This window comes from Ranitomeya imitator, chromosome 3 (genome assembly GCF_032444005.1).
Source record: "Ranitomeya imitator isolate aRanImi1 chromosome 3, aRanImi1.pri, whole genome shotgun sequence".
Classification (NCBI taxonomy): Eukaryota; Metazoa; Chordata; class Amphibia; order Anura; family Dendrobatidae; genus Ranitomeya; species Ranitomeya imitator.
In genome coordinates this window covers 268,130,930-268,153,812 of record NC_091284.1, presented here as the reverse complement: position 1 = coordinate 268,153,812, position 22,883 = coordinate 268,130,930, and the positions used below count along the sequence as shown (strand labels likewise).

At 46.1% G+C, this 22,883-nt stretch overlaps 1 protein-coding gene across 2 annotated transcripts; it reads left to right on the top strand.

Moving 5' to 3' along the window:
- Window positions 1–8,621: 8,621 nt before the first annotated feature.
- On the top strand, window positions 8,622–22,138 carry TRIM63 (tripartite motif containing 63). Of its 2 annotated transcripts, none has more exons than XM_069756455.1 (9): window positions 8,622–9,075; window positions 9,374–9,537; window positions 9,662–9,833; window positions 13,314–13,409; window positions 14,242–14,475; window positions 14,988–15,010; window positions 17,105–17,229; window positions 17,313–17,381; window positions 21,775–22,138. In XM_069756455.1, exons 1-9 carry the CDS (start codon window positions 8,917–8,919, stop codon window positions 21,783–21,785), a joined length of 1,053 nt encoding a protein of 350 aa, XP_069612556.1. In that variant the 5' UTR covers window positions 8,622–8,916; the 3' UTR covers window positions 21,786–22,138. The 2 variants fall into 2 exon arrangements, with proteins under 2 accessions (XP_069612556.1, XP_069612558.1); XM_069756457.1 differs by having other exon boundaries at window positions 8,733–9,075; window positions 9,665–9,833.
- Window positions 22,139–22,883: the final 745 nt, after the last annotated feature.

Below are 22,883 nucleotides of genomic sequence, written 5' to 3'. Positions count from 1 at the left end.
CAGCAGGAGGCAACGGTTCCGTCAGATGGTGACAGACTACATGTCTTGCCCTCTTACTGTACTCCCAGACGGCTCTTCCCCTTTCAAGTTTTGGGTCTCTAAGCTGGATACATAGCCAGAGCTAAGCCAGTATGCATTGGAGGTGCTGGCTTGCCCTGCGGCTAGTGTCTTATCGGAATGCGTCTTTAGTGCCGCAGGTGGAGTACTAACAGACCGTCGCATGCGACTATCCTCCGATAACGTTGACCGCCTAACTTTTCTGAAAATGAACCAGGCCTGGATCTCGCAGGAATTTGCCACTCCTCTGCCTGATTAAATAATTGGGTGTCAACCAGGTCTCCTGATGTGTTCATCTTTCTACCACCTGAACTGTAATTCCTGGGCTCCAACACCGCCAGTTGAGGCTCAGAAGTGCAGGCTGCACAGTCAAAACATACGACCCAGTGTTATTGGGTTTCAGTAACGTCAGCTGATCCCCAGCTGTGTAGCCGGCAATGTGTCCTGCGACCGCCACGCTGACACAACAACTGAAATGTAAGGGAACCTGTCCCCCCCTCCCAGGCGTTTGTTACTGAAAGAGCCACCTTGTGCAGTAGTAATGCTGCACAAGGAAAAGGTAGCTCTTTTAGTTTAGCTCCTTGCACACGCAGTACTTAACACTTATAAAATGTGTCCACTGATACCGTTAAACCGTCCCAGAGGTGGGACTTTCCTTCGTAATGTGACGCAGTACATCCGTCATTCATACCCCCTTGGTGCCATGCGCCGCCTCCTCAGCGTTGTTTTAAGCTGTCACGGAGCCTGCGCTGTTGTTATCCCTTGGCCATGCACACTTAGCGCTGCCAGTCTTCTGACATAATTTGGTGTCAGGCTGGCTGCGCCTGTGCGGCCGCGCTGCCCGAGATCCCGCCTCGCAGTGACTTCTGATTTAATTACACTGCGGGCCTGGGATCCATGGGCATGCGCTGTGCATATCTTCACCTCAGGCTTTCGCTCATCTCCCTCCGCCTTCTTCAGACTGTGCGCCGTCAGCTGATCCCTAATAGCATGCCACGGCCGTGACGCCGCACAGTCTGAAGAAGCCGGAAGGAGGGGAGTGAGAGGCGAGGATATGCACTGCGCATGCCCATGGATCCCAGGCCCGCAGTGGGATTACATTAGACGACACTACGAGGTGGGATCTCGGGCAGCGTGGACGCACAGGTACTGCCAGCCAGACACCTAAATGATGTCAGAAGACGGGCAGCGCTAAGTGTGCATGGCCAAGGGATAACATTACAGCGCAGGCTCCGTGACAGCTTCAAAATACGCTGAGGAGGTGGCGCACGGCACCAAGGGGGTAGGAATCACGGCCGTGCTGCGTACCATTACGAAGGAAATTCCCACCTCCGGTATGGTTTCACGGTATCAGGGGACACATTATATAAGTGTTTAGTTCTGTGTTTGCAAGGAGCATAATTAAAAGAGCAAACTTTTCCTCTTGCATCCTTAGTGCTGCACAAGATGGCTCTTTCAGCTACAAATGCCTTGGGGGGGGGTTAAAGGTTCCCTATTCAACTTGCTCCAATCAGGCTTCGGCCTACACTCTGTTCCTCTGCTACTCGTGCTGTCCCTGGGCTCTAACACCGCTAGTTGGTGCCTGGAAGTACTGTCCGCACAGTCAACAGTCGCTCCTCTGTTATTGGGGATCAGTAACGTCAGCTAATCCCCAGCTGTGTGTGCAGCAATACCTCCAATCTGCTCCTCCTGCTGTCCCTGGGCTCTAACACCGCCAGTTGGTACCTGGAAGTGCTGTCCGCACAGTCAACAGTCGCTCCTCTGTTATTGGGGATCAGTATCGTCAGCTAATCCCCAGCTGTGTGTGCAGCAATACCTCCAATCTGCTCCTCCTGCTGTTCCTGGGCTCTAACACCGCCAGTTGGTGCCTGGAAGTGCTGGCTGCACAGTTAACACTTGCTGCCATGTTATTGGGTTTCAGTAACATCAGCGGATTCCCAGCTGTGTATCGGGCAACGTGTCATGCGACCGCCATGCTGGCACACTAACAGACATTTACATGCCTACAGTGCAGGCTTCGGCCTACACTCTGCTCCTCCTGCTGTCCCTAGGCTCCAACACTGCTGGTTGCTGCTCGGAAGTGCTGAATGCACAGAGCTAAACACCTCGCCAAATGTGTTAGTGGGGTTCAGTCACGCCTGCTGCTCCCCTGCTGTGTATCCGGCAACGTGTCATGCGACCGCCACTCTGGCACAAGTAAAATTTAAGGGAACCTGTCCCCCCCCCTTCCCAGGCGTTTGTTAATGAAAGAGCCACCTTGTGCAGCAGTAATGCTGCACAAGGAAAAGGTGCCTATTTTCGTTGTGCTCCTTGCACACGCTGAACCTAACACTTATGAAATGTGTCTCCTCACACCGTTAAACCGTCCTGGAGGTGGGGCTTTCCTTTGTTATGTGACGCAGCACAGCCGTCATTCCTACCCCCTGGCTCCGTGTGCCGGCTCCTCAGCGTTGTTTGATTCTGTCACGGACCCTGTGCTGTTATGTTATCCCTTGGCCATGCACAGTTTGCGCTGCCCGTCTTCTGACATCATTTGGTGTTGGCCTGGCTGCGCCTGTGCGTCCACACTGCCCGAGATCCCACCTCGCAGTGTCGTCTAATGTAATCCCACTGCGGGCCTGGGATCCATGGGCATGCGCAGTGCATATCCTCACCTCTCACTCCCCTCCTTCCGGCCTCTTCAGACTGTGCGGCGTCAGCTGATTCCTAATAGCATGCCACGGCCATGACGCCGCACAGTCTGAAGAAGCCGGAAGGAGGGGAGTGAGAGGCGAGGATATGCACTGCGCATGCCCATGGATCCCAGGCCCGCAGTGGGATTACATTAGACGACACTGCGAGGTGGGATCTCGGGCAGCGTGGACGCACAGGCACAGCCAGCCCAACACCAAATGATGTCAGAAGACGGGCAGCGCTAAGTGTGCATGGCCAAGGGATAACATTACAGCGCAGGCTTCGGGACAGATTCAAACAACGCTGAGGAGGCATCGCACGGAACCAAGGGGGTAGGAATGACGGCTGTGCTGCGTCACATTACAAAGGAAATTCCCACTTCCGGGACGGTTTTACGGTGTGAGGGGACACATTATATGAGTGTCTAGTTCAGCGTTTGCAAGGAGCATAATTAAAAAAGCCACCTTTTTCTTTTGCAGCATTAGTGCTGTACAAGATGGCTCTTTCAGCAACAAACGCCTGGGGGGGTGGGGTGTTAAAGGTTCCCTTTCAACTTGCTCCAGTGCAGGCATCGGCCTACACTCTGCTCCTCCTGCAGACCCTGGGCTCTAACACCGCCAGTTGGTGCCCTGAAGTGCTGGCTGCACAGAGAAAAACACCCGCCAATGTGTCAGTGGGGTTCAGCAACGCCAGCTGTTCCCCTGCCGTGTAGTCGGCAACGTGTCCAGCACAAGCCACGCTGGCACAACAGACCTAAAGCTGCCACCAGTGCAGGCTTCGGCCTACACTCTGCTCCTCTCCTCCTCCTGCTGACCCTGGGCTCTAACACCACCAGTTGGTGCCCGGAAGTGCTAGCTGCACAGAGCAAAACACCCGCCAATGTGTCAGTGGGGTTCAGCAACGCCAGCTGTTACCCTGCTGTGTAGCTGGCAAGTGTCCTGCAAACGCCACGCAGACACAAACCTGCCGCCAGTGCAGGCTTCGGCCTACACTCTGCTCCTCTCCTCCTCCTGCTGACCCTGGGCTCTTACACCGCCAGTTCGTGCCCGGAAGTGCTAGCTGCACAGAGAAAAACACCAGCCAATGTGTCAGTGGGGTTCAGCAACGCCAGCTGTTACCCTGCTGTGTAGCCGGCATCGTGTCCTGCAAACGCCACGCAGACACCTGAACTGAAATTAAAGGGACCCTGCCTCCCCCAGGCGTTTGTATATATAACAGCCACCTTGTACAGCAGTAATGCTGCATTTGTACAAGGTGGCTCACTTTTTCTCCTTGCACATGTCGAACTCAGCACGTAAAAAATGTGTCCCCTGAGACCATGAAACCGTCCCTGAGGTGTGACTTTCCTTTTTAATGACACGCAGCAACCCTCTTGGTAGTGCTGCCCGTCTGCTGACCTCATTGATTGGCTGCCTGCGCCTGTGCGTCCGCCCTGCCCGACACATCGCCCCTCGGTGTCTTATTTATTTTGACTGCGAGGGTGTGATTGATGGGCATGAGCAGTGCATATCTTCGCCTGTCTTCACTCATCTCCTTCCGCCTTCTTCAGACTGTGTGGCCTCATGGCCGTGTCATGCGATAAGGGATCAGCAGAGGACGCCCAGTCTGAAGCAGGTGTAAGAACATGAGTGAGAGGCGAACATATTTACTGCGCAAGGCCATGAATCCCAGCCCCGCAGTGTGAATTTATGAAAAGACACTGCGGGGCTGGGATTCATGGGCATCGCTAACCGCTCGGCCGACATGAAATGAGGTCAGAAGACGGGCAGCGCTAACAGCGCATGGCCAAGGGATAACACAACAGCACAGACTCCTGTACAGCAAATAACGACGCTCAGGAGGCTGCGCCCAGCACCAAGGTGGGATTTTTGACAGCTGTGCTGAGTCTCATTAAGAAGGCAAGTCACGCCTCCAAGACAGTTTGACTGTATAAGGGGCTAAATTGGATACGTGTTTCATTCAGCGTGTGCAAGGAGCAAAATTTAAAGAGCAACCTTTTACTGCTGCACAAGGTGTGGCTCTTCTAGTTTGTAACACCTGGGGGGGGTTAAAGGTTACCTTTGAAATTGGTTCAATTAGGCTTCGGCCTACACTCTGCTCCTCCTGCAGACCCTGGGCTCTAACACCGCCAGTTGGTGCCCGGAAGTGCTGGCTGCACAGAGGCAAACACCAGCCAATGTGTCAGTGGGGTTCAGCAACGCCAGCTTTTCCCCTGCTGTGTAGCCGGCAACGTGTCCTGCAAACGCCACGCAGACACAAAGCTGCCTCCAGTGCAGGCTTTGGCCTACACTCCCCCTGCTGACCCCTTGCTCCAACACCGCTAGTTGGGGCTCTAGGAAGACAATTTTGAATAGGTCCACATCCTGGTTCCAGCACCGTCAGCTGATTCCGTGCAGAGCCTTTGGCTTAGGTGCCTCCTTCTGGGTATCCGAGTTCCGCCAACGTCAGGCAGTCCTTGGTACTGCTTTTTAGCACGGGTACCTCCTGCTTAGTAACCGGGTTCCAGCACCGTCAGCTGGTCCTCGGTTGTGCCATTGGCTCTTGCACACTTGAGCAACGCATCCGGGTTCCAGTACCATCAGCTGGTTCTCGGCAGTGTCTTTGTCACGGGTACTCCCTCCTGCCCAGCCTGGTTCCAGCACCGTCAGCTGGTTCCGGGTAGTGTCAAGGTCACTTACACGCCTATATGTTGTCCCGTCGTGTTGCGGTCGGGTTAGCCAACTCCATGGTCCCTCCAGTTTAGGAGCTTCCTATGTGGGCTGCGGGAAGTGGCAATCAAGGCTGGTTCTGTAGTGCCAGTAGGCCAAGCTCCCCCTGTAGGACTGTTGGTGTTCGGTAACTGCAGCAGCCTTGCGGCCTAGCTGTTCTCTCTTCTCCTGTGGACCTTCTGGTCCACATCCTGGTTCCAGCACCGTCAGCTGGTTCCGGGCAGAGCCTTTGGCTTAGGTGCCTCCTTCTGGGTATCCAAGTTCCGCCAACGTCAGGCGGTCCTTGGCAGTGCTTTTTAGCACGGGTACCTCCTGCTTAGTAACCGGGTTCCAGCACTGTCAGCTGGTCCTCGGTCGTGCCATTGGCTCTTGCAAACGTGGCCAACGCATCGGGGTTCCAGTACCGTCAGCTGGTCCTCGGCAGTGTCTTTTGCTCTTGTACCTTCTGCTCCCCATCCTGGTTCCAGTACCGTCAGCTGGTTACGGGCAGAGCCTTTGGCTTAGGTGCCTGCTTCTGGGTATCCGAGTTCCACCAACGTCAGATGGTCCTTGGTAGTGCTTTCAGGCACGGGTACCTCCTGCTTAGTAACCGGGTTCCAGTATCGTCAGCTGGTCCTCGGTAGTTCCATTGGCTCTTGGACCTTCAGCTACCCATCCGGGTTCCAGTACCGTCAGCTGGTTCTCGGCAGTGTCTTTTGCTCTTGTACCTTCTGCTCCCCATCCTGGTTCCAGTACCATCAGCTGGTTCTGGGCAGAGCCTTTGGCTTAGGTGCCGCCTTCTGGGTATCCGAGTTCCACCAACGTCAGGTGGTCCTTGGTAGTGCTTTCTGGCACGGGTACCTCCTGCTTCGTAACCGGGTTCCAGTAACGTCAGCTGGTCCTCGGTAGTTCCATTGGCTCTTGGACCTTCGGGTAGCCAGCCGAGTTCCAGTTCCATCAGCTGGTTCTCGGCATTTTCTCAGCTTCTTGTACCTTCTGCTACATTTCCAAGTTCAAGACCCTAAAGACGACGACCCGGAAGACCACCCCTAAGATGACGACGACACCAGAGACGACAACCACTGAGATGACGACGACCCTGGAGACGATGACCCTGAAGACGACAACGACGACGACTCCGGAGACGACGACCCTGGAGACGACAACATGGAAGACCGAGAAGCAGAAGAACAAGAGGCTGCTGAACAAAGAGCAGAAGAACATTAAGCCTAACACTAAATATCAGAGCAAAAGATATTATCTAAATTATAAGCAGAAGAAGACTAAGCAGTGTATGGGGGTGAGTCCGTTCCTCCTCGTGGTGCCCCTGGATAAAGCCTGATGCGGCAGGCCAAACTGAACGCAGACAAATGTAACTCTTTTGTGACAGGCAGAACGGAAGGTGTAATCTTCAAACTTTTATAGATAACAACTACAGGAATACCTGTCACAAATACGAATATGATGAAGAAGTAGAATATGAAGAAGAAGAATAGTTGAATAAAAAGAATATGAAGAATGTAACAAAAAAAATAGGTAGAAGATGAAGAAGAAGATGAATAAGGTGAAGAAGAAGTTGATGTCAGAGATGCTGATGATGATGAAGAAGAAAGTGTGGGAAAAGTAAAAAAAAAAAAAGGTGAAGGGCGTTGAAGTAGTAGTGAAACATCAATATCTGGCAAAATAAAAAAAAATCTTAACATAGTCAATATCTTTGTAACTCCGAACGTCTTAAAAAAAAATATTCATGCTATTCTATTTGATTGGGCTAAACCTCTATGCCTTTAATGTCTCCGCCAACTCCCCCAATACATCCTACATTATTCTTAGTTGTTTTCCTTCATGTAGAATGAACATACAAGGAAAGAAAGGGTTTATTTTAATTCCGATATTTTCATCCCATTGACGTGCATTGGTATCGGGTATTGGTATTGGCGATATCCGATATTTTTTGAATATCGGCCGATCCAATCCGATACCGATACTTTCCGATATCGGAAGGTATCGCTCAACACTAGTCGTTAGTAATTTTGGTCAGGACTGTCTCAGTTGAGCGATGGGGGGCGGAAACCAGATTGTAGATTGTCAAAGAGCAAGTTAGATGAGAGGTGGGAGGAAAGTTCAGAGTGGACGTGCTGCTCCAGGAGTTTGGAAGCGAATGGGAGCAGGGATATTGGGCGATAGCTGGACATAGCAGTTGCAACGAGGGTTGGCTTTTTAAGAATAGGCGTGATTGTGGCATTTTTGAAAGCAGAAGGGAAGGTTGCCAGAAGTTAGTGATAGGTTGAAGAGGTGGGTTAGGCATGGGATAAGCGTGGCGGTGCGGTTGGGGAGGAGGTGGGATGGGGTCGATCGCACAGGTGGTGAGGTGCGATTTGTAGAGGAGACAATTAAGCTCCCATTCAGTGATGTTGGATAGGGAGGCTATGGGGTTTGGGCATTGGTCTGGTTTACAAAGGGGTTGTGGTGGTTGAACAATGAAGACTTGCCTTGTTTGGTCGATCTCATTTTTTAAAGTGTGTGGCAAAGTCCTCAGCAGAGATGAGGGAGGTTGGAGGGGGCAGTGGGGGGCGGAGAAGGGAGTTAAAAGTTTTGAATAACTGTTTGGGGTCGTAGGATTAGGAAGATACGAGGGTTGAGAAGTAGATTTGAAAGCGAGTGTTGCCTGTTTGAAGGCAGTGAAGTCGTCTTGTGAATGTGTTTTCTTCCAAAGCCGCTCTGCAACCTTGGACACTTGCTGGAGCTTTTTAGTGGTGCTATTGTGCCAGGGTTGTCTATTGATACGTCACACTCTGCCATGAACGAGAGGGGCAACCGTGTCAATAGTTGATGCGAGAGTGGCATTGTAGAAAGCATGCCAGTGGTAGGATAGTCAGAGAGTGTGTGGGTGTCTAGGTGTGTGAGGTTTCTGCGGGGGTGCACAAGTTGCTGGATATGGGTGACTGGTGAGGAGGACAGGGATAAAAAAGTGAGCAGATGGCTGGATAGAGGCAGAGGGGAGGTGGTGAAGTTAGATAAAAAGCAGAGACGGGTGAAGACCAGCAACTTATTGTTGCTGGGTATCTATGCGTTTCTGGAACTTTTTGTTTGGATGCCTGTCAAAGAAAAACAAGATCACATAATGCAGAGCTACCCTGTTTACAGAGTGTGTTCCCACAGATTACTCATTGCTCCATGTGTCAGCTCAAAGAACTGTCAGGGACCACAAGAAACCTGAAGCTACAGGACAGACAAAGGAATGTGTGACATGTCCGTCCCCACCATATGCATGTGACCAGCACACAAGTTATATATAGGATGGTCAGAGTGGGGACAGAGAAATCACAAGCTAACCCTGGAGTATAAGACGTGCACAAAAGAGACATTCATAGGTAGGACTTCTGGGACAAAAGCCACGTTCAGGAAAGAAGAACATCTTCATCGGTGTGAAAAGACTTAACCAAAGTGGGAGAAAAATTTCAAGGTTGAAGACCTTGGAAAAAAAGATTTGTTAAGGACTATGGATTACAATGCAGACATTATCCGGGACAATAATCCTATGGACAGCTTGGAGAAACAACTAATTTGCCCTATTTGCCTTGAAATGTTCAATAAACCGGTGGTGATCCTGCCATGCCAACACAACCTGTGTCGGAAATGTGCTAATGATGTATTTCAGGTAAGGGATATAAGATCTATTAATATACCAATGCAAAAATTATTTGCAATTCATGCTCGGTGTGTGTGTGCTATATGGTATCTGATCTATAGACTTGTCGTATCGACCATACAATTTTTTTATTTTACCTTTATTCATAGAACCTTTGCCAATTGTGTGGCTTTTTTTGTATGCAGATGTACCTATTTCTATCTGTGGAATAGTATCCTAAAAGTGCAAGAATAATTTGTAATGATGTTTCAGTAATGATCATTATGATATATAGAGATTTTCATTATTCAACACCTTTATTTTTTAGGCTGGAAATCCATACTGGCCCACACGAACTTCTGTGTCTGGTGGGAAATTTCGATGCCCAACATGTCGTCACGAGGTCATTTTAGACCGCCATGGAGTTTATGGGCTTCAAAGGAACCTGCTTGTAGAGAACATAATAGACATCTACAAACAGGACTGCACCAGGTAAGCAGCCCAAGAATAAGATACAAAACATGTGATTTCAGTAGGCCTTTACAATGTTCTAATCGTTATTATTCTATTTCTATATCTGTTTACAATGCATTTGCTTCCTTTTATTAATGGCTAGTAGACCTGAGAAAAAAAATGAAAATCATCCTATGTGTGAGAAGCATGAAGATGAGAGGATAAACATCTATTGTATAAGCTGCCAAGTGCCAACTTGTTCAATGTGTAAAGTATTTGGAGCTCATAAAGACTGTGAAGTTTCTCCCCTCCAGAACGTGTACCAGACTCAGAAGGTGAGTGGCACACAATGGCCTTGCATGGTGCACAGAGAGCTCGCTCAGCGTATCAATATTGCACACTAGTAGTGCCCAGCCAAGTCACCTGTTATATTTAGAAAGCGTTGAGACTGCAGCCAGGTCTCACAGGGGACACAGCTGTGTGGGGGTGTGAAGCTGAACAGGTTGGAAGGGGACATCTGAGATAAAAGCTATTAATGGTTGTTCAGAGTTAATATTTATTTAGTCTTTTGAAGATCTTTTTTATTATCCTAGAAATAATCCAGAAAAAAAACAATATATGTTTAATATCTATTTAAATAAATACAAACTGCTCCTATCCGTTTTGGCTTATTTTAAATGTATATTTTGGGGAGTATCCTGTCCTGTCATACACAGTACATTTTTCAAGCAGCCATGTTCTAGAGCAGGGTCCGCTGAACAAGGCCATTTAAAATTTTGTAGAAAAATATTCTAAATATCGTGTAGTCTATTAGGGGTTTAAATAGTAAGAAACCTTTTTTTCTTATTAAATATTGAACAGTATTTGTAAGTTTCCTTGATAGGGTGCTGATCCAGGGAACTAGTCTGATTGCCGTATGTAGAGTTGGGAAGCAATTTTTTTCCCCAATATGGAGCTTACTGTTTGTCACGTTTTTTTTTTGCCTTCCTCTGGATCATCATGTTAGGGCACGTTAGGTTAGGCTATGGGTTGAACAAGATGGACTTAAAGTCTTCCTTCAACCTTAATAACTATGTTACTATGTTACTCCATTATCGTACTATCACCATGCTGAAAGTGATGATTTATCTGCCCATTTAACATTGTGCAGGGTACTTTCGCATTGTGTTCAGGCACCCGTTCCTTGGCCCCGTTGGGTCTGGATCTCCTGCAAAACTAGATTCAGATGCATGCGCCAACAGGGCAGTAGACTGTAATGGTGCCAGCAGAGCGAACATGCTTCAATTTCGGGAGTGTATGTCTACTAGAAGCGGACACTCAGACAGTAGACTGAGAAAATGGTGCACGACAGAGAGCGTGTTCACTCTGTCAACTCCATTGCAGTCAATGGACCCATCGGCGCATACGTCCGAATCCTGTTTTGTAGGTTTGGACGTAAATCCTGAAAGGGCGACTGAACGGCTACCTGAACGCAATGTGATAGCACTCTAAGAAGCCTATTTGAACTCGAGGTCTACCAAAGATTTGTATTCCTGTATGAGCTTCTCTGCTCCCCTCCCCCATTCTCAGACACTATTTACAAACACTTTTCATGTCTGAGCATGGGGGAGGGGAACAAAAAAGCTCATACAGGAATACAGATCTTTGCTAGACCTGCCCTTCAAATTGGCTGCTTAGAGAACATGAACTAGGCAGATAAGCCAGCACTTTCAGCATGGTGGTAAAGATAGAAGGAACTAAATTAGGTAATGCAGTATATTAAAAAGATTCATTAACTTACAGAGGCAGATCAATAATTAAATAAAAAGAAAAGTTTAGTTACCTTTTAGATTCCTTCTAATTCTGGCTTTAGGTTCCCGTTGAGCGCTCTTACCGTTATTGAGTTAGCATGTCAACCTGACACCATGACCCATAATCAACAGGGATAAAATAAAATACAAATAACACAGTATCTTTTCCTAAAATACAATATATAAATAAAATCTAAACCTTATCAGAACATATAGGTTTATAGTGGCAGATAGTGATGAGCGAATGTGCTCTGATAAGTTGTTATCCAAGCACGCTCGTGTGCTAACCAAGTGTCTTTGGTGAGCTCAAATAATACGCTTGAGTCCCCGCGGATTAATGTCTCATGACTGTTCGACAGCCGCAACACTGACAGGGATTAACTAACAAACAGGTAATGTGTTGTGGCTGTCAGACATGCAACCGCTGGGACTCGAACATATTTTTCGAGCACACCGAAGCCTTTATGTTAGCACACGAGAATGCTTGGATAAGACCTTATCTGAGCATGTTCGCTCATCACTACTGGCAGATAAAATATTTAGGCAACGGTTATCTATCATGTATCTTCATTAAGTTACTTTTTGTCTTTGTCTAAGGGGATTACAGGCCCTCATACATTATAGACTAACGTCAGGTGACCTCACTGATTTTGACAGGATTAGCCTACAGTGAAATGTGTTTGGGATCTCCCAAGAGAAGAATCAATTCAGATTGCCAGTTCTATTGTTCTCTTAAGGTACCGTCACATTAAGCGACGCTGCAGTGATATAGGCAACGATGCTGCAGCGTCGCTGTTTAGTCGTTGTGTGGTCGCTGGAGAGCTGCCACACAGACAGCTCTCCAGCGACCAACGATGCCGAAGTCCCCTGGTAACCAGGGTAAACATCGGGTTACTAAGCGCAGGGCCGCGCTTAGTAACCCAATGTTTACCCTGGTTACCAGTGTAAATGTAAAAAAAACAAACACTACATACTTACATTCCGGTGTCTGTCCCCCGGCGTTCTGCTTCCCTGCACTGTGTAAGCGCCAGCCATAAAGCAGAGCGGTGATGTCACCGCTGTGCTTTACGGCCGGCCGGCGCTCACAGTCAGTGCAGGGAAGCAGAACGCCAGGGGACAGACACCGGAATGTAAGTATGTAGTGTTTGTTTTTTTTTACATTTACACTGGTAACCAGGGTAAACATAGGGTTACTATGTGCGGCCCTGCGCTTAGTAACCCAATGTTTACCCTGGTTACCAGTTAAGACATCGCTGAATCGGCATCACACACGCCGATTCAGTGATGTCTGCGGGAGATCCAGCGACGAAATAAAGTTCTGACCTTTCTGCTCTGACCAACGATGTCACAGCAGGATCCAGATCGCTGCTGCGTGTCAAACACAACGATATCGCTATCCAGGACGCTGCAACGTCACGGATCGCTAGCGATATCGTTGTTAAGTTGTTCAGTGTGAAGGTACCTTTAGTGCTAAGCTGTTGCCTGATTAGTCTGGCAGCTACTCTCTCATAGAGAGAACAGGAGAGCTCTATTAGGACATGTCTACATGTTGCATTTTGCAGCATATTTTTGCCACAACCAATGTGCTAGCAGGAAAAACACTGCATTCAATAAGTGGGTTTTTCACCCATTCATTTAATTAATTTGCCCTGACCTTTTCAGCACACATTGTATTTGTTATGATTCTCTTAGGCTACGTTCACATTAGCGTTTTGCGGGGCTGCGTCGGGCGCAGCCACGGCGATGCATGCGCCCCTATATTTAACATGGGGGGCACATGGACATGCGTTGTCTTGCGTTTTGTGATGCATGCGTCTTTTTGGCGCAACAGAAAACGCTGCATGATGCAGTTTTTTCTGCACCAAAAATCATGAAAAAATGAACGCATGCGTCACAAAAGCTGCGTTTTGCATGCGTTTTTGCGTGCGTTGTGCGTTGCGTCGCCGACTCAGCACCGCACAACGGAAATGTGAACGTAGCCTAACAAGTAAGTTAATACATTTCTTACTTTTATTCTTTTCACAGACAGAACTCAATGGCTGTATATCAATGTTGGTCGCTGGTAATGACAGAATTCAGACTATAATAAACCAACTGGAAGAGTCCTCTAAAACAATAAAGGTATAAATAAAAAACATGGCCATGCAATGTACATTAATACTATGCATGTAGATCCAGTAGTGGTGCAACAGTCTTCATAAACGTGAAAAATGTGTACAGTGCATGCCTGTCCCTAGGTTTATCCCGGTAATTCATTTTAAATTATAAAAAACAAGTTCCCGTTAACTAACGCCTGTAAACAGTGAACAGTCCGTATTTTAAGAGTTGACACAATGGTATATCAGCCACCCATATGCCAAAAGGCACATTTGCTAATACCATTCTTTGGGCATTTTAGATCTATGCAGTCGGAAACATGTTTGAATTTATTTACCATATGTTGATTTCCCAGGTTTACAGGCAAACTGATTATTAAGTTCTAGTGATAAGCATAAAGAATAGTGATGAGCGAATATACTCGTTGCTGGGGTTGTCCCGAGCATGCTCAGGTGATCTCCGAGTATTTATGACTGCTCGGAGATTTAGTTTTTGTTGATTCAGCTGCTTGATTTACAGCTATTAGCCAGCCTGAGTACATGTGGGGGTTGCCTGGTTGCTAGGGAATCCCCACATGTAATAAAGCTGTCTAGTAGTCCAAATCATCTAGCTGCGGCAAGGAAAACTAAATCTCCGAACACTAACAAATACTCGGAGACCACCCGAGCGTGCTCGGGAAAACCCGAGCAGCGAGTACATTAGCTCATCACTAATAAAGAATAAAAATTAGCACATGGTGCTCGGAGCATTGGTCCATTTTTCACATTGCAAGAACGGGGTAAAAGGAGCTTTCCTGGATGGGCAGAAGAAGCTTAAACTTTTGAGACCTAACCATTTTTCTTTACCTGATACGTAGGAAAGCAGTCAAAAGAAGAGGGAATCTGTCAATGAATTATTTGTGGAACTAAACAGAGTGATCGAGCAGAAGAAGACAGATCTTGTGGAGAGGATATCTCATGCTGAGGAAGAAAAGCTAGATTTTGCAAGGTCCCTCATTGTTAAATATCAGGAACAACTTCAGTCCTCATCTGACCTCTTACAAAGTGCACTTCAAGCAGTGGAGCAGACTGGTCATGCCACTTTCCTTCTGGTGAGTCAGTACAGAGAATATGGTCAACAGACTTTATGATGACCATAATAGAGAGTTTATCTAAGGCTGTGTGCACACGTTACATTTTTGTTGCAGAAAATAGACAGTGTTTACAGTACCAGCAAAGTGAATGAGATTTCTGACCACTCATGTACATGCTGCTTATTTGTGCGGATTTGTAGCAGATTCACATCTGCAGCATGTCAATTCTTGCAGCATTTTTGCAGCCTATTTCACCCATGCTAATGAGTGGAGAAAAATATGCAACAAAAAGCGCATGAGAAAAATATGGCTAAAATGCTTGCATAGTTCAGTGTTTTTCCTTTCAATATATCAGAATTTGTAGAATTTCCTGCTTCAATTTCTGAATGTGTGCACGTACCCTAACACTACAGTCAGTAAAACAAGTTTACAGTCATACAGTATACTGCAGGTCCATTGTTTTAGCTGGTAGTGTGAAAATGCTGTCATTTACTTTGATTTTTTTTAATGCCAATGTTTCTTTTTTGCAGAAATCCAAGCAGCTTATGAAAAGGTGAGTGTGAATTTCATACTCAGTAGTCATATGACCATACAGATGTTTGAATCAATTGATAAAGACATAATAATGAAAAATTTAAAATTGTATCAACCCCTTCACTACTGTTGATGTACATATACGTCAGAGATAGCGTCCTTGCCTTTGATCAGGGCTCACATACGCTGCCTGCATCTTTCCCCACACTTGATCAAATCAGCCATCAAGTGCCTCTATCAGCTGCGTGTAGAACGGTCTTCCACCTGCTGCTGTTAACCAGTTAAATCCCATTGTCAAACACTGACATCCCACCAATCGGCGCCCCTCTCATGTGATCCTTGAGTGATTTTTTTTACAACAGAGTATTTTTGACCTCTTTTGTGTCTTCAAGTTTCTTGGTGGTGTGAACATGTTCCTACAGACTTGTTCAATGTGCAAGTAGCCCATGTGTTTCTGGTTCCATAATTGTTATCTTGTTTCTACAAGACTGGGGAGTCCACCACTCCTTTGTGGGTCATTTGCACTAAGGCTGTTCCATCTAGCAGGTCCACATACATGGATATTCCCTCTCTGAACCCTGCTTATACAGGTACTATACAGATGATCAGGTTTTTAAATACATCAGATAGGGATTATATACATTAGTTAGGACTGCTCTATATGGGTATACCTTGACGATTGGTGGAGCAGCTTAGTATACATTTTTTTGCAAAATAACGTATCAACTAAATACCGTGTTTTTTTCCATCTTTTGACTAGCACTTGCTTATTACTGTGATTTTTTTTACAACAGAGTATTTTTGACCTCACTGTGCTCTTTTGTGTCTTCTAGTTATTTTTTCAGTAGGGCAGTCCGAGAGACACTGCTATCTTATTTTTTTTTACAATTTACAGTCTGTAGTAGTGAATCTGGATGGTTCCATTAGTCACTTACTACCTAATAGCTGAGGTTGAACTCCACTTGCTTTGTGTCGGTGAGACAGCATGGAGTCTTCACAGGTGGCCAGCCTTCACTAGTTTCCTTTGGCTTGGCTTGGCTGTGTGCCGCATACAGGTGGCAGTCCTCAAGTCCAAACTAGAAATGACCAGAATTAATAGAAAACAAAGGTCCAGAATCATGCCAAATAATGGTGCAGGCCTCGTATAGACTCTGACAAAGACTAGATACCGGTATCTATGTTGAAAATAAAATGAGGTCTTATATACGCATGATCAAAATAGAAGAATTTAAGGGCGCACACATGGAATAAAATTAAGCATCACATTCAGAAATGCAGAAATACTATTGTTGTGGTAGGAATACAGAGAGGGGCAACACATAAAGTCTGTCATTTTCATTTTTATTACATAAATCAATAGTACACATGAAAATACCATAAGTAACTATGTAATATATCTTATCAGAGAAATCTGCTTCTTTCTCCCCCTGGACTGACCTTTCATTTTCAAAATTCTCAAATTCACGGGAAATATCTATATTCTGTGAAGACATACTATTACATTATGGCAATAGAAGATGCCAATTGGTGATCATAAAGATCTGATGAGAGGATGGAGGAGCTAGAGACAAAGCTCCTTTCTCCTCTTCTCCCTCCTATCTACATAAGAGTCTTATCAGCAGCAACTGTCATCATTATCAGTACTGGCAAAGTCTGTCTTCACTGAATACAGATTTTACCTCTGAATCGAGATTTTTGATAATGACTGATCAGTCCAGGAGGAGAAAGAAGTAGATTTGGCTGATAAAATATATTACATAGGTTCTTATTTAATGCGTGCTATTAATTTATGAAATAAAAATTAAAACAACGGTTACACTTTAAAGGGGTTCTCAGGAAAGTGAAAAAATGAGCATTCATCACTTCTGGTCGGTTGCTGCCCTATCCCACATCGGCCTTTACTATGTGGAGCAGAGATGACATCTCATCACAGAGATAAGTGACAGCTATAGCCAATAACTCTACATACAACCTCTTTAGGTTACATTAGATATTGCATATTGAGTGCCATTTATCATAAATATAATTTAAGCCAAATTACACAACACATACAATAAATTGAATCGTGATAAAGGACAAGGATAATTCTGATCATTCATTTTTCTTTTTGCAGAATCACGGAGGCCTCTAAAGGTTCCCAGCTTGAGAAGACAGAATCTGATTTTGAGAATATGGACCAATTTACTTTGGACATCGAGCATATTACTGAATGTTTAAGAAACCTTGATTTTAGTACATGTAAGTTTAACAAAAGAAGAATTTGGAGGTGTTGGAAATATTATGATTTGGTTCTATTTGACTTATTAATACATCTAATGCAGGTTGCGAATACGAGGAGGAAGAGGAGGATGTAGAGGAATATGAAGAGCCAGAAGAAGAAAGACTTGAAGGTAAGAAAATGCACCACTTGGCTATATTTGCAGGATAAAATGCAACAATTGCGCTATGGGTTCTACTTAGTTATAATTATATCTTTAATCATACGGTTATGATCACTATTTGGTTATGTATAGAGCCGTAGCCGTGTGTGAGATGCTCGTCTCCTTGCCCCAACGTGTTACATGAAAGTGGAAGTCCTGTCTGGGTGCATGGACTTGTCCTGTAAGGGCAACATGCCTGTGCAGGCCGCATGTAACCATTGCTTCAGGTTTACCAGGACCAGATGTTTCACAGTTCAATGAGGGTGACCACGATTAAAAAAAAAAAACTTTTTACTGAATGGCAACTTGATAAGGATTATAGGTACACAGTCTTCTGAACAAGTCCTGCACAAGTGGATGCATTTTCCACACAGTTTCCTCCCTTAGTTTACTCCAGGGTTCTCTATGTCCACTGTTTCTCACTACTTCACCACAACCCAGCTTTAGCACAAAAGACCTGATTAACAAGTGCTATCTACTTGTTCTGCGGTTCCATGTCTTTCCATTCGGCTTGCCAGTAAAGCTTACACTCTGGAACTCCCTCCTGGGACATTATGTTTGTCCCATGTACTCAGTCCTGTCTAACTCCATTACCTTCCAGCGTTATAAGCTTGTGTTCTTGTGGCTAGGCATCTTCTCTTTGGACCTGCTTCCAGAAGGTCACTCTATCTCTTAGTCACTTATCAGGATCTCGCTATCCCTTTTCTTCAGTTTCCTCTCACTTAGAGTCACCCTAGAATGTGGCACTTCTCACCTGGACCTTTTGGTCCAGTCACTATACTCACCAAGCTCTATCAGTCAAGTATGGGCGGCCCATGTGCATCGCAATGAAATTATCCCTGGGGGGGAGCGCTTTCCCCAGGGATTATTTCATTTCGTTGCACATGGGCTGCCCATACTGCAATCCGCATTCCACTTAGAGATTTTCCCAATACTCTATACCGCATGTGGGCCATCCACATCTCAATATATCTCATCTGAGGAGAGTCTGATTGTAAGACCGAAATGTCACACAAGATATAGGAATTGTATAAACTTGAATAAACTGATTCGAAAAATTTACGATTGCCAGGAGAGGTATCCTTCTCTGGGCACCTTTTATTAATAATAATAATAATAATCTTTATTTATATAGCGCTAACATATTCCGCAGCGCTTTACAGTTTAACAGTTTCAAACACAAACAGTAACAGTGTTAACAATACAATAATCAAAGCGAAATAAAACGACCCTGCTCGTGAGAGCTTACAATCTACAATGAGGTGGGGGAGATACAAAGCACAGGTGTGTATTTACAATGATGTATTTACAATGATGGTCCAGCCATCTTCAGGGGGTGGGGGATAGATGGAGATAGTGAATGGGCTACACACACACAAACATAAAATGACTTTGATTACTGAATGTGATAGGCTGCTCTGAACAAATGTGTTTTGAGCGAGCGCCTAAAACTATGCAAATTGTGGATGGTCCTAATATCTTGGGGTAGAGCATTCCAGAGGATTGGCGCAGCGCGGGAGAAGTCTTGGAGTTGGGAGTGGGAGGTACGGATTAGTGCAGAGGTTAGTCGAAAGTCATTTGCAGAGCGCAGCGGTCGATTAGGCCGATAGACAGAAATGAGGGAGGAGATGTAAGGGGGTGCCGCACTGTGGAGAGCTTTGTGGATGAGAACAAGTACTTTGAATTGCATCCTGTAATGAATGAGCAGCCAGTGTAACGACTGGCGAAGAGCGGACGCATCCGAGTAATGATTAGCCAGATGGATGACCCTGGCTGCTGCATTAAGGATGGACTGGAGAGGGGAAAGTCAAGTGAGGGGAGGCCAATTAATAGAGCATTACAGCAGTCCAGGCGGGAGTGGATCGGGGCGACAGTGATGGTTTTTGTTGTTTCCATGGTGAGAAAAGGGCGGATTCTAGAGATGTTCTTTAGGTGTAAGCGACACGAGCGGGCAAGAGATTGTATATGGGAGGTGAAGGAGAGATCGGAGTCAAACATAACACCCAGACAGCGCACCTGCTGCCGGGGTGTTATTATGGTGCCACCCACGGAGAGGGAAATGTCAGATTTAGGGAGGTTAGCAGATGGCGGGAGCAGAAGAAGCTCAGTTTTGGAGAGGTTGAGTTTCAGATAGAGAGCAGACATGATGTTGGAGACTGCAGACAGACAGTCAGTGGCGTTATGTAGTACAGCGGGGGTAAGGTCAAGGGATGATGTGTATAGTTGTGTGTCATCGGCATAAAGATGGTACTGAAAGCCAAATCTGCTGATGGTCTGTCCAATTGGGGCCATATAGAGAGAGAAGAGAAGGGGGCCAAGGACTGAGCCCTGAGGTACCCCGACAGTGAGAGGAAGAGGAGATGAAGAGGAGCCAGAGAACAGAACACTGAAGGAGCAGTCAGAAAGATAGGAAGAGAACCAGGAGAGAGCAGTGTCCCTAATACCTAGTGACTGGAGCCTAGAGAGTAGGAGAGGGTGGTCAACAGTGTCGAAAGGTCGAGAAGAATGAGCAGAGAGTGGTCACCGTTACGTTTTGCTATCAGAAGGTCATTGGTCACTTTGATGAGTGCAGTTTCTGTCGAATGTAGGGGGTGGAAACCGGTCTGTGAACGGTCTAGGAGGGAGTGAGTGGAGAGGTAACGGGTAAGGCGGGAGTATATCAGGCGCTCCAAGAGTTTAGAGATGAAGGGGAGATTGGAGACTGGTCTGTAGTTGTTTGTGCAGGATGGGTCGAGGGTGGGTTTCTTTAGTGAACAGAGTGATGTGTATCTCATCTTTATCATATATATGGAGCATTATATGGGGCCCATCATATACTAGGGCAACATATAGGGCCCATCATATACTGAAGCATGATATGGGACCATCATATACTGGAGCATTATATGGGGCCCATCACATACTGGAGCAATATATGGGGTGTTAGGGCTAGCGGAGCGCACCAAATAATAAGATAGATTAAGGTGCGTTTGCAGCCCGGGGTCCACCGTGCAGAGATGTAACCTGCTGCCAAGTAATGACGGACTATATGGCGGTACAATGTGAATACACACACGGGCTAACTTCACCCTGTGTGAAGGAAGCGAACCCTGTTAAGTCACAGGGCCACGGTACCGCACACAAGAGCGCAAGCAAGGAGTCACCAAGCTCAGTCCCAAGACTTGGGATCCGAGTCCGACTAGACTACTTGCGCTCGACACCGCTAATGGGGTGTCAGCGTAACCAAAGAAATAATATAATATGCACGAGAGTGCATGCGGTGCCGCACTGGCGGACACCACTAACCACCCAGGCTTGGGTCAGGAAAGCGCTGTGAAAGCACACGGCGCCGCACTGGCGGTCACAGCAATTAGACGCTGTATGGTGTGTAACGTGCTGGTAGCTAAGTCGGGCGCTAGATAGCAATCACCCACCTTCCGCGAACAGTCATCCAATAGGGAGGGGATTTTAATGAACGACTTTCACTCACAACACACACCATGGCCGTGCGGTTATGCGCAGCTTATATAGCTGCAGCACGTTCAGGACCTTCCAATAAAGGACCAATGGGAACCGCTGCAGCATTTGAGCATGTGACCCTTGATCACCAATGGGAGATCTCACCCTGGGCATGCTCAGAAGGGAAAAAGCAGGACTTAGATCCCGCTGCCCAGCACTGGCTTCAATGGCAGAAGCAGGCAAAGCAGCAGTAATCCTATGCACAGAGTGAGACTGAGCAAGACGCTGGGAACTACGTCTCTGCTGAGCAGACTCCACTGCGGCTGGAGAAGAATGGGAGACCGCATCAGAGATGGTTCGAGATTCCCCCTGTGCAGAGGTGGGAACTCGACACCTAACATGGGGCTCATCATTCTGTGTGGAGCACTATGTGGTGTTCATAAAACTGTATGGAGCAATATATGGGGATCAATCTGTATGGAGCAATATATGGGGCTCATTATACTGTATGGAGCAATATATGGTGATCATTCTGTATGGAGCATTATCTTGGGCACATTATTCTGCATGGAGCACTATGTGGTGCCCATAATACTGTATGGAGAAATATACTGTCTGGTTTCTGAGCTATTGATATCACTCATGTAATATGAGAAGTGAAATATTTGGCATTGTGCTATAACTATATTTCTCTGTGCATCATGAATTGTGTTAAAGGGGCCCACTGAGACTCTTTCGCTCGGGACCCATGAAAACCTGTAGCTGGCTCTGCACCACATAACAGTAAACTTATTTATTCAGAGGGAAACATAGGCAGCATTCCATATCCTTACAGTTATGATCACATCTTTATAGTAAACCTAAAGTTTTCAGACTGAATTTATCAAGAATAATTGACATTTGTACTATTCCTGTCTATTTTCAGGGCAGCAATAACTTGAAAGCATGTGAAAAAAAAATCATCAGATTGAGAAAGAAAAAAGCATGGGCAATCCTCAGGATGAAAGCAGAACATCACATGAGTCAGGAGGATGGAGATCCTGCGGGCGAAATAACTCAGGACTACTGCTAGGAATCAGAGGACCTTTCTTGTTGGTCATCTGATCAGGGTGTATATAATTGTTCGGCTGTCATTTTTAAGTATGTTGGGTGCCTTGACTCTGCATGTGGGTTGATCTGCACACGGTCAGGAATCCTGCTGTAGGATTTGGGTCGCACAAACAATTCTTCCAGGCATGTTCTAAATGTAATGACTTAAACTTGAATAAATGTTTTCTCTTGTTGTGATACATTCCTGAGATGGAGTGTGTGTCGCCATGCTATATGCCTGCAAACCTTGACAATAACGTTTCTCTAGAAGATAGAAAAGATTTAGCAAAAATATAAATCTAGTTAGTTTCCTTCAGACTCTTTACTGATTGAAGGCTGCAGTTTGTAATGCATCATGAACATTGATGAGCCTGAGCAATGACATATGTTCTCCAGTTACTACATAGTGTGATGTAAGGGTGGGACTTCCATTACTATACAAAAGTTTTGGGCAGGAGTGGAATAAATGCTGCATAGCAAGAAGGCGTTCAAAAATAGAAGTGTTACATTTATCAAAAAAAAAAAAAAAATTAAAAGGGAGTGAAAAAAAAGAAATAAAAAATTTGGTGTGACCGCCCTTTGTCTTCAAGATATGAGATGTAACAGGTACAACCTGACATAGTAACAGTATCAGCTAAATCACAAAAAATTGACACCTTATTGACATATGAGGCAATAGTACGTCATGTGCCAGCATCCTCACTTTTACGTGGGTTCGCACGCTGACCCCTCATCTTTTTCTGCACATGACAGCCGATTTGATCAGTCATCAACTCCCTCTAACAGCCGCTGTTGATCTCTAAAACCCACGGGCAACCTCTGACAGCAGCCTTTAAAACATGCTAGCAGGGGGCACGTCATTCCACCTGCCCATTGGTGTGCCCATGACATGATTGTGGGGTGCCAATGAGTTGTCATAACAGCCGAGGGTCTGCTTTAGACCCC